General features: G+C 33.7%; 2 protein-coding genes across 2 annotated transcripts in view; one reads left to right on the top strand and one right to left on the bottom strand.

The window, feature by feature from the left end:
• The window catches only part of LOC144965420 (uncharacterized), a 78,643-nt gene extending 71,187 nt beyond the window's left edge, over positions 1 to 7,456 (top strand). The window contains exon 3 of the mRNA XM_078900755.1: positions 7,264 to 7,456. Coding sequence (XP_078756881.1) covers positions 7,264 to 7,376 — 113 coding nt within the window. The 3' untranslated portion in view covers positions 7,377 to 7,456. The remainder of the gene's footprint in view (positions 1 to 7,263) is intronic.
• A 1,654-nt stretch (positions 7,457 to 9,110) lies between these two features.
• The window catches only part of LOC144963713 (solute carrier family 23 member 1-like), a 21,356-nt gene continuing 17,966 nt past the window's right edge, over positions 9,111 to 12,500 (bottom strand). Inside the window, exons 14-15 of the mRNA XM_078897665.1 lie at positions 10,916 to 11,014; positions 9,111 to 10,612 (exon numbers count right to left, since the gene is read on the bottom strand). Of these exons, the coding sequence (XP_078753791.1) occupies positions 10,443 to 10,612; positions 10,916 to 11,014 (269 nt within the window). The 3' untranslated portion in view covers positions 9,111 to 10,442. The remainder of the gene's footprint in view (positions 10,613 to 10,915; positions 11,015 to 12,500) is intronic.

The raw sequence follows: 12,500 nt of genomic DNA, 5'->3' as shown, positions 1-12,500 counted from the left end.
GGTCTGGACCCCGAAACGTTCCGGGGTTGTTTTTTTTTAAACTTTGTTCTGTTTGAAGCTATTATATTCATTTTTGTTTATTACTTTTTACAGTCCACAGCTTCTAACAGCTTGGTATCACTTTGACTTTTATTTAAATAACATTATTTCCACTTATATTTCTAGTGTCTGACAGCTCTTTTGATTCGACAAATCTACAAAACGTTTTAGCATATGTTTTATTTATTTACCAAATTAGCAATATAAACTTAACCCCTATGTTTCCTTTCATTTGCGGCGCTACACTGTGACTATGTGTTCATCACTTCGACCATTTGTTATTTCTGGATTCTATTTGCAGTGCTCTTTATAAAGTAGTGGCTGAGAAAGAATATGAGCTTGGTGTGTATTCAGTCCCGTCTTGAATTTGCTGATTGCTTGAATTGTCTAATCAAAACAATCGAACATACACAAGTTGAGGGAGGGGAGGGGGCGTCCACTGCTACAGACTTTGTCAATAAGAGTGCATGCGTTATACAATTATATAATATAGGTCGACATAAAATATTCATTGATTTTAGACTGGAAAATATCTGTTAATTTTTACACCCATATGAATTTTCCACTGCCGGACAATCCTTTCACCAGCCAACTGCCCTACTCTGAAAAAAAAAAACAACAAAAATAAACAAAACAAAAACCAACATACCCGCTATTTTTTTTTAATGGCCAGAAAACGTCCTTCAAATATCGATCGATTTAAATGACCCTCATCTTCGCAATGAACCTCGCGAGGTCCAAGTTTGAGAGTTTTTGCCAAGATGAGCGCCATTTAAATAGATCAATATGTGAAGGGACGCGTTTTCTAGCCAACTTTTAAAAACGGGTTTTTCCTGAGCGCGGCAGTTAACTGGCTAAAAACAAAGAACAAATCTTTAAAAGTCATATAAACAAAAATCATGCAATGTTTATACGTATGTAATTCATAAATTATCTTCGGATAAGATCACTCTTGTTAAATGGATATTATTATACATAATATTTTTTTAAAACCAAAACAAGTTAAAAGGGGCAGACTCTGTCCTGTGATTTATTGGAAGTAGCACTTGTTCTTATTAATGTTGAGATTTTGAATTGAAATTAATTTTATTTGTAATACAGAATTTGGCATTTTCTTTAATTTGGTAAATAAATAAAACATATGCTAAAACGTTTTGTAGATTTGTCGAATTAAAAGAGCTGTCAGACACTAGAAATATAAGTGGAAATAATGTTATTTAAATAAAAGTCAAAGTGATACCAAGCTGTTAGAAGCTGTGGACTGTAAAAAGTAATAAACAAAAATGAATATAATAGCTTCAAACAGAACAAAGTTAAAAAAAAAAAAACCCGGAACGTTTCGGGGTCCAGACCCTTCTTTAGCCCACATCAAAAAAAAATCTATGAAAACATAATATACATTACTTCAAAAAACAGATCAACTACAGAGAAATATTAAGGTCGTCCTCTCTGTATTAAAATGTTGGAATGTAGACAAAAATAAGCGTTCGCTAGAGCGGAATATTAAACAACGCAAAAAATTTGGTGTGTAAAAATAGAAGAAGAACAACAAGAACAAAAGAAAGATCGAGCTGATTTAGCTAGGTCTCCGGATGAGAGAGCAAAGTTTTATCCACGATAATCTACGCCATTCCAAACTAAACATGAAGTGGTCTTCCCATTGTTTTATTGTTTAATGGATTCTTCATAAGAAATATCGTATTGATTGTTTTTTAAATGTGCTGAAGAAGGATTTTTAGACCGAGATGTTCTTTGTTTTGTTTTTTAGTAGATTTTTTTTGGGGGGATCTTTCTTGTTTGTTGTATTATCTTCTTTCTTTTTTTTACAATCTGCAGCTTGTAGATGCTTGTTATCATTTTGGTAACTTGTGTAAACAATATAAATAAACATAAAATTAATTCCACGATTTATCACTAGCGGAAATATTTCTTAAAGTAAATTTCTATCTAAAGAAAAAACAGAAACAATCTGATCGCCATAATCAGTTTAACGTTTCACACGCAGCATAATCAATTATCATCATTTATCATTATATCTTCTTACTTATTATCTAAGCGGAAAGTTAGATTAATGAGCTTAATTGTTCTGCGTGGTCGATATCTAATTCGACTGTAAGAGAAAGAAAAATAAACAAAAAGGTCATACAATGATAATTGTATGTTGGACTATAGGATAGAAGGAACAAACTTGACGTCACTCAGCTCTTTGTTGTTGTTTTTAGACCGTCATTTAATGATAAGTTCTCACTAAATGATATCAATAAGACTCTAAACAATAAAGGTTACACACAGTTTTGTGTCTTGGTAACTTACATCCAGCTGGTGGATGTTGTATGTATCATTACCGCATAGCATCAATATATTTACGATAAGAAATTACTTTTTGCGCAGAATTATTATTCGATCGATTGCATTAAAATTTCAGTTCCACCGTCATAAATAAAATATGAGGACTATTTTATCATAACTTTTGAATTGTGCTTCATTTTTTAAAAGTTGTCAATCGGATTATTTTTAACATATATTTAGTTTTCTTAATTCCTATTTTTAGTTTAACAGCAAAACAGAGTAAAACAAATTGCAACCTAGATTCTCGTAACAATGATTCGTTGTCATCGTCCGTTAACGACCCAATACGTGGGCGGATAATGAGCGAGAAAATTGTCTGTGCCTTACTCAAAGCTAAAGAAGTTTTGTCATCGTATTAAATGCATCGTTAAGATTTCGAAATAGTGCTTCATTTCATCTCTATGAAAATCAATACGTAATCTGAAATGAATGGTGTTGAATTAATACCATGATTCACATTCGCTGCATCATTGTCGTCATCATGTTTTGGAATAAAATATAATGGTATATTTAGAGAAGCGAACTCATTATTTACCACTTACCAGCGAAGTCCCAGGTTTGAGAATTTTTGCCAAGATGAGGGTCATTTAAATCGGATCGATATTTGAAGGAAGAGTTTCCTGGCCAAATTTCAAAATACGAGATTTTCCAGAGTATGGCAATTAACTGGTTAAAAACACGTAATATTGATTTATTGCAAGACACACACACACACACACACACACACACACACACACACACAGAGAGAGAGAGAGAGAGAGAGAGAGAGAGAGAGAGAGAGTAATATGTATGTGTAAAATAGCCATATATTAAAAATATAAGGGTTACTTTGTTAATTATAAAGTGAATAGGTATTCTCCATAAACTGATACATTGTTTCAATTCGGTTAACAAACTTGTTTTGGAAATCATTCGATTAAGTTGAAGCCCAACCTGCCAAAAAGTAAACAATCCGAGAAATAAAAGAACTTACAATATCTCAAGTTTAAGGTTTTTTGACAATGTGCAGGTCATTCTAATCGATCGATATTTGAATAACAGTTTTCCATCCGCACGGGGAAAAATTGTGTTTTGTCGGTGTTATATATTAAATTCTACTGACACAATGCGGTTCAGTTAAAAAAAAATAATAAATAATAAAAAAGAACAATTTTTCTATGTTTTAAGTAGACTGTAATCGTACTAATTGATCTATATATTGTGATCCACCGCCACAACCGGTATTGTGTCGAGGGGTACCAAGTGCTGAAAAAGCGATTTATTTGCAAATTAGAATTGATGTGATTTTTTATTTTTTTTATTATTGGGGGGGGGGGGGGGGGGGGGGGGGGCTCAAACTATAGCTAAACAGCTTGCTTTAATGGATTAAAGAGATAGATATATAGGTAGAATTATATATATATATATATATATATATATATATATATATATATATATACAGATAGATAGATAGATAGATAGATAGATAGATAGATAGATAGATAGATAGATAGATAGATAGATAGATAGATAGAGAGATAGATAGACAGATAGATAAATACATAAATGGATAGAGAGATGGATAAAAGGATAAAAAGTGAGAGTGAGAGATAGAGAGATGGAGAGAGAAAGAAAGAGAGAGAGTTAGAGAAAGAGAGAGAGATAGAAAGAGCGAGAGAAAGAGAGAAATAAAGAGAGAACGAGAGGGAGAGAAAGAGAGAGAGAGAGAGAGAGAGAGACAGACAGAGAGAGACAGAGAGAGACAGAGAGAGACAGAAAGAAAGATAGAAAGAGATAGAGATAGAAAGAGATAGAAGAAAGCAAGAAGGAGAGAGAAAAAAAGAAAGAGAGAGAGAAAGAAATAAAGATAAAGAAAGAGAAAGAGAGAGAAAGGAGAGAGAGAGAAAGAGAAAGAGAGAGAAAGAGGGAGAAAGAAAGAAAGAAGGAAAGAGAGAGAGAGAAAGAGAGAAAGAGAGAGAGTAGAGAGAGAGGGAGAAAGAGAAAGAGAAAGGAAGAAGGAGAGCGTGAAAGAAAGAAAGAGAGAGAGAGAGAGAGAGAGAGAGAGAGAGAGAGAGAGAGAGAGAGAGAGATTTACTTATAATAAGTAATTGTAAAATATTGAAAAACTCGTGAAGGATCATTCGATTTTTGTCTCCAGAGGTTTGAATACAAACTACCCTTAGGAATTAAAACATCAAATAATAAGAATTTTGAAACGTAATTAAATCTTAAGCAGGTTATTCTCAAGAGGAAAAATAATTGTTTTTCGTATGCTCTAGTGTTAAATATAATTTTTCATCCACTCAACAAATCGGTAAAAGCTTGTTGTTATTATAATGCATTAAAAAGAAAATGCTTAAACGATTTTAATGGCTGTTCTGTAATCCAAATCTGTTATCAATGACGAGGCTATTACTGTTTTGCTCAAGCCAAACTCCTAAAAATAATCAACACTTACATTTTTAAAAGTGGGGATCCCGATAGCTGAGTTTGGTAAATCACTCGCTTCACACCCAAAGGGACCAAGATCGAACTCATGTGAAGTCGAGATTTTTTTTCCCCGACCCCCTTGTCCATCCATCAGCAATTGGGTAGCTGTTTTTGTTAGATTTGTTGGAAAGTACTTTGCAATAGACTTGTGTCCTATCCAAAGGGTAGTAGTAGTAGTAAGCTTCGCAGTCCGAATGACGCTTGCTGAGAATTATGTGATTCAGTCATGGTCGATAAGTATAGCTGCTTTCTCTATCCATGTTGTTAATTGTTTCCATTGGTCACGGTCCTGAGCCAGAGTTTTGAGGCTGTCAAGATCTTGTTGTGACTTTAGTACGGAGGGCACTGCAGTATTTCTTAGTTCTTCAGGGATTAATTCGGCTTTATCTGAATCCAGAAATTTCTGATATGCAGAGAGGTCCTGGTTCAGGGTAGTTACTATTGATGTTGTTGGTCTCCCGCCCTACATATTTGTTGCCATGAAGGAAATATTCTGTCATTGCAGTTTGGGCTGGGATGTTATCTTCTTGACGTAAGATGTGACCAAATAGCCTCCATCGCTGTTCTTTTATTATCATGCTCAGGCGTTGGACCCTGGTTTTGTCATCGAGAAGTAATGGTCTCTGGCCAATAGATTCCGATTACGCGATGTAATTGTTTGTTGTGGTATGAATCGAAACTTTCTAAGTTCTTTTTTGTGAGGCCCCAGGTTCCACAATTATATGTCAATATCGGAATAATTAGTGCCCCGTAAATCTGTATTTGTTTATTCTCACGGATTATGTTATTTCTGTTCCATAAATTTTGGAGTTGGTTGAATGCATTGGTGGCCAGCTGCTTTCGTTTTCTGATGTCTTCATTGTCGTTGATCAAATTGCCTAGTTTACGTACACGTTTCCATTCATTTAAATTTCTGTTGATTTTTGTATATTCTGTTTTGGATTGATTCACATTCAGATTTCAAGCTTCTAGGGCAGTTGACATTATTGGCAAGGATATTTTCGCTTGATGTTCTGATTCAAAGATTAGGTCTGTATCGTCTGCTTATATCAATTCACGAGTGATCTTCTTTATTGGTGATAATTTTGGTCTTAGATCTTTCATGGCCGATTCGAGGTATATCGTGAATAGAATTGGACTCAAGCTGTTTCCTTGAGGGGATCCAATTAAAGTTGATATTATTGTTAATTCTCTGCCGGATTCAAATTGTAATGTAGTATTTGTTATAGGTATCATATGAGCTTCACGTGATCTTTGTCCAAGAATGAGTCAAGAATTGATAACAACTTGCTTCTACATAATATGGTGTCGAACGCTGAACTCATGTCGATTCCAACTATGGTAAATTCTTCCATATTATATTACTCCGTTCTGGCTTTCAGCCATCGATGGGCCCATACTATGTCAGCAGTGCTTCTATCTCTTCTAAACCCACTTTGTGAAGGTGAAAGATATTCCTCTACCTTTTCTCTAATTCTGTTGAGCGTGATTGTGCTTAAAACTTTTCTTAGCGTGGATAATAAAACGATTGGTCGTAAATTTTCTAAAGGGCCTTTCTTTTTATTTGGTTTGTTTAGCAGAATGAGAACTTATTTTGTCTTAAATAACTTATTATACATATCAGCTAGTATTTGCATGCCTTCGTATCCAAAGGGTAGCTAACAATAAACTTGGGATAAATAAGCCTAATTTCTCTGACGGGCATACTTTTTTACAGTGGAAAATGGGGACGCTCACGCTATTGCAAGATAAAATGCAATAGAAGTCGAATCTATATATATATATATATATATATATATATATATATATATATATATATATATATATATGTATATATAAATATATATAATATATATATATATATATATATATATATATTATTTATATAAATGTGTGTACGTGTGTGTGTGTGTGAGAGAAAGAGTGAGTGTTGGTAGGTACTGGTATATTACAATAGTGCTTGATAATTTTGGTTTGAGTATATAATATTATAAAAGGAAAAGACGCTGACATCTCATTTGAGGTACAATTGTTTCGGTGCTCCTTTACACTTTTTTAGCCAGCTGAGACTTGAATAAATAAGTGTCACGCACCCTCACATAAACAAATAATATATATATATATATATATATATATATATATATATATATATATATATATATATATATATTATGTGTGTATTTGTGTTTGTGTGTGTGTTTGTGTGTGTGAGTGTGCGCGTGAGTGTTTGTGTGTATGTAGGTAAGTGCAATGACATTATCACCCCCATACACACACAGGCATATACACACACAAACACACATCCATCATCATCATCATCATCACCATCATCATCATCATCATCATCATCATCCATTTATTTACAAATATACATTTATGAATGTCTTGTTTTTACTGTATTTTCAGATTCCAACAACCATACACTCAATGACTTGATACGCCGTTTACTGGCCCTTCAAGGAAAGAAAGTACCAGAGGGAAGGACAATGCCTGTACGATTTGGACATGGAAAGAAATAATGAGTTCCTTCCCTTGATTCGTTTTCTTTTCTTGTCAAATTGTCATTTCGGAAAATAAAATTTTAAAAACAAAATAAAAATACATATGTGTCAATTTTTCGACTTCATTCCTTTGTCTGTCACTAGTAATAAACAAATATAAAAGCTTCAAAACAAACCAATCATGACAGACTCGGGCTGAAAACCCTTCTTCACCTACGTGGTCGTCCTGTGGTATGACACTCGCTTTCGGATCGGAAGGTCCTGGGTTCGAACCTCGCGCTCGGCGCATAGTTGAGTCCTTGGAAAAGGCTCTTTGCTCATATTCAGGTGTACTCAGGTGTAAAATGAGTACCTGGCCGTTAACAGCGTTGTCTTTGTCCAAAAAAATTGTAATATCGCCTAACAGGCGGCATGTCCCATCCTACATGTTAAATGTTGTTGTTGACCAGGGACCCTTGTAAAGCGCTTTGAGCACATTTAGTGGATATTGCGCTATACAAAGCTCTTTTTTTTAACAACAAAAAATCACAGTAAAAACCTAAATACATTGCTTAAAGACCAGACAGACATTTATCTAGATTTGTTTATTTTTCTAAGTAACGTATTTATATTTATATTGTTGTTGGCTGAGGAAGGGTTTTGAGCCCAAAACGTTCCATGTTTGCAGCTTCTAGCAGCTTAGTATTACTTTGTCTTTAACTACCTGATTATATTTGAAGGTCGGATAACAGAACACGGTTATGGGTTCTGTTCAACATTGTTGTATGCTAGATAGGGACATTTCTTACTTGTTTGAGAGCATTCACATCACAACGATGTGTCAACAGTAATTTGGGTTTTGATACTTAGATAAGTGCACGCCGGTCAGTGCTTCTTTGACATCACAATAATTCTGCGAACATATATTTTTTTAAATAAGCGCCATAAAATCACGCTCACTTGATTCTTTAAACTTTAATGATGATGATGATGATAATAATAATAATAATAATAATAATAATAATAATAATAATAATAATAATAATAATAATAATAATAATAATAATAATAATAATAATAATAATAATAATAATAATAACGTCGATGATGATAATGATATAATATTAATAATTCCAATGATGATGATAATAATAATAATAATAATAATAATAATAATAATAATAATAATAAGAAGAAGAAGAAGAAGAAGAAGAAGAAGAAGAAGAAGAAGAAGAAGAAGAAGAAGAAGAAGAAGAAGAAGAAGAAGAAGAAGAAGAAGAAGAAGAAGAAGAAGAAGAAGAAGAAGAAGAAGAAGAAGAAGAAGATTTACAAAATATCATATTAAAGTTTGTGATGATGATGATGATGATGATGATGATGATGATGATGATGATGATGATGATGATGATGATGATGATGATGATGCTGATGATTATGATGATATTACCCCAGAAATGCTGATGATGATTTGAATGGGTTTACATATAAAGAAATATTTAGGGATAGATTCAGATAAACATGGCGATGACAAACAATATTGACAAGATATTGTCTTGATTTTTCTTTTCTTTTTCCTATATTTTCATCATAAAAAGGCACACTATTCTAATTCTTATGCGATTAGTTATAGTTTATCGGTATTAAGAATAAACCCAACTGTGTATCTCAAGCAAGTCAAAAACATTGCACCGTCAGTATAGAATGTGTATTTGAATGAAATAATGCCACGCAAATTATAATATTCATATATACAAGGGGACTCAAACGATATCCTTGTGGAGAACCACTCATTACATTTTATAATTCTGATTCCTCATTTTTACCATCGGTTTATAATCTATCAAAAATGAAATAGATCAATAGGAAAGAGAAATCGTGAAGTCACATCTTCTACTTTTCCGGTTCAAAACTCATTGGAAGAGTTATGTAACCAGTCTTGCGGAGGACTAATAAATAATAGATTACATATAGAATCATAAGTTGGCATACATTTTTAGTAGCAGGATGTATAGTCAGATTCATATTATTACAAAATGTAAAGAAGCAAGGATTTATGTCGACTAGAAAATAGAATGCATCACTATGAAACCAGAAAATCAATTAGGCCAGATATGCATCCAATCATTGGTAAGAGGGTTTTTACACTTCCAATGAGTTTGGAACCGGCTTTTGACATCACAAATTTAACAAACAATGTTCCTTGGACCACACCATTCTTTTGTAAATATCATTTCGTCAGTAGCAAGACTTTCAAAATTCTAAAAAAAAATAATGTCAACATCATTTTGCATATAATGAGCATTTTCCGCCACCCACTATTAAATTATTTAAGATCGACCATATCTAACCAGTTATTCAACTATTTTGATTATATACCTCTCCAAAAAGATCAGAAAATATAAATGATTAGGCGATGTGGAATTATTAATTATTTTCAAGAGGCGAGTTATCTGAAAAATAAACTAACAATATAAATATATCCACACCAGAGTCATCATTTTGTTCACGGTGTAATAGTGTAGACGATAAGCTTACAATTTGGGCATTTTTTATCAAAAATACACATTACGATTTATTGTCATAGGCCAGTTCAAAACTCTCATAATGTCCAAACTTGAAGTCTTATAAAAACAAACCCTAAACATGATATTTTACGAGTAAAAGTTAAGAGAGAGAATCATTGGGTCCAAATAGTTTCCAATACGTAACATGCTGTACGCTATTTACAGGTATAATATGATCAGAGATAAGGATTTAGATGAGTGAGAAATAAGCATCAAAAGAAAATGTGTCACTTCATTGATGCCTATGACTGCAATTTCCTCACTGAACTGCTATAGAGGGTGGACACATAAACAACAAACCCAGATCAAAATCAAACCTGGATTTCAGTAGTTCAATACATCAGTTGCTCTTCATTTTAAAGGAGATAAGAAGAACATAATATTATAGGTCACATAGTGTTGTTTTCACTACTTCATTTCAAGCATCTTCGCTATCAATGGGCTTTTTAGAAATTCATTTCCTTTTCTGGTATCGAATTCAATATAAATCTAACCTCTTGTCATTATCCGTGTAAATTGCATGCTTCAGTTACGAATTTCCCTACAGATCCACGCAGAAAGGGATGTATCGTGTATACGAATGCTGCCTCAGATATCTCGAGATAAGGGGGATATCATAAATTGAAGCAGCTTTTCTCGAGTCAATAACGTCTCGGCAATCTTCAAGGGAAGCATCATTTTCGACATGAATTCTATCTTTTTTGTTTGAACCTGAAACAAAATTACGAAAAATAAGGCTTTATATCGGTAATATAATATAAAGAATCTACGCCAATTTGGCACAAAGTATTTTACACCAAACAAAATATCAATTTAAAACCCTATTGATATTACATAATGAATTAAAATTTAATAAGAAATGCAATTCCATGAAAAAAACATACCAGACTCTTTTTCTATTATGAAATACATATTATATAAGACTGCAAAGGTATAGCTTGGACTTAATTTCTTGGTTAAGGAAAAACAACAACAAAACAAAAAATACTTTTATCTCATTTTGGCGATATTTACTGCCTGGAATTGTAAGGTCCAAGATGAATCCTATGGCTCCTGCCACGAACATGCTGGTTGTCAAGAGCACAATTACAATTTGTCGAACAGATGCTTCGCCTGGATTAAAAAACAATAACATAATTACAGATGAAGAATATACAATTACTTTTGTGTAAATCATTCAGAGACATTAGGCTCATAGAGCCGGAGTTTACCCCATTTCTAAAGCTTTAAACGGACAATAATAGTAGCAAATGATTACTACCCCTTGGACAGAACGCTAGTTTATAGCAAAGTACTTTCTACCAGATTAGCAGACCCAGCTACTCAATCACTGCTGGGTGTATAGTGGATCAGATCAAATTGCCAGTGATTGATCTTGGTTCCCTTGCGTTTGAAGTGAGTGCACTACCAACTGAGCTATCTGGACCTTCCAATTCTGTGTAGGTATAGTTCTGACAATTTCAATTATCAGCCATCGGACAATCTTAGAGAATCTTCGAAGACTGAGATCCATTATTTCAATCTATCTGCGATTTGAACGTACTTGAGATTTGAAGGAAATGTTAAATCACGGAGGTATTTAATTTAATCGTTTTAAAATGTGGACAATTTTTAAGATTTTCATTTAAGATGAATGTGTTGAAGACTCTAAGACATGAGAATCAACCCATCAAACAAAGATCCAGTGCTCATTGATGGAAAACCTCTGAAAGATATTTAAGAATCCACGGCAACAAACTGACAGCAGATGGTGACTGCAACGAGGAGATCAAAACCAGAACAAGCAAGGCAAACCAGACATTTGCTTCCCTTAAACAAATTTGGAAAACAGCGGGATTGTATTCCAGCACTAAGATCAAGATTTTTAAGAGTAATGTTCTCAGCGTTTTGCTCTACTGACCAGAATGTTAGAAGATCACAGAAAGTATCCTCCAGAAACTTAAGGTATTCCAAAACAAATGTTCACGACGAATTGTCTAGATCTTCTGACCAAATACAATCTCAAATGGACCTGAGCGCTAGAGAGGAGGTGGAGTCGCCTGAGAGTCTAATTAAAAGGAGAAGATAGAAATGTTGGGGCGTGTTGTGGCAGACTTAACGAAAACCTGACAAGGAAGGCTCAAGAAAAGAGGAAGCGAGGCCGCCCCAAGGACACACGAAGTCGTTCCGTGAAGAGGGACCTAAATCAGAGAGGTCTGTCACTCGAGGTGGCCACAAGAATAGTCGCTGACAGGACATCGCCTCAAGTGCCAACAGGCTGGACAGAATTGAGTGAGTGAGTGATGAAGTGGAAAATAACTGTACCACATAACAATGATAAATAGATAATAAATGACACAAAAGAGTTTTCCTTGACGAAACAGATCAGGATGCTTTACAGATAACGAATTAATTCATAAACACAAGTAGTAAGTTAAACATGGATCAAAGTACATTTTCTAAAATAATAGTATGCCAACATTAATGGTGGCAACTGAATTATGAAAACTGGGGTTTTATAAGTAGATATAAAATTTGATATGTTTCATTTCTCTAATGGGTATAGATAGGGCATTCCAGAGTTTAGTTGAAAAGAACTATCACCGAAGGATATGGCTTT

This window comes from Berghia stephanieae, chromosome 2 (genome assembly GCF_034508935.2).
Source record: "Berghia stephanieae isolate SIO BIC M18660-M18661 chromosome 2, UCSD_Bste_1.3, whole genome shotgun sequence".
NCBI classification, from domain to species: domain Eukaryota; kingdom Metazoa; phylum Mollusca; class Gastropoda; order Nudibranchia; family Aeolidiidae; genus Berghia; species Berghia stephanieae.
Note: the sequence above shows the minus strand (reverse complement) of the source record. Positions and strands in the feature narration are given on the sequence as shown.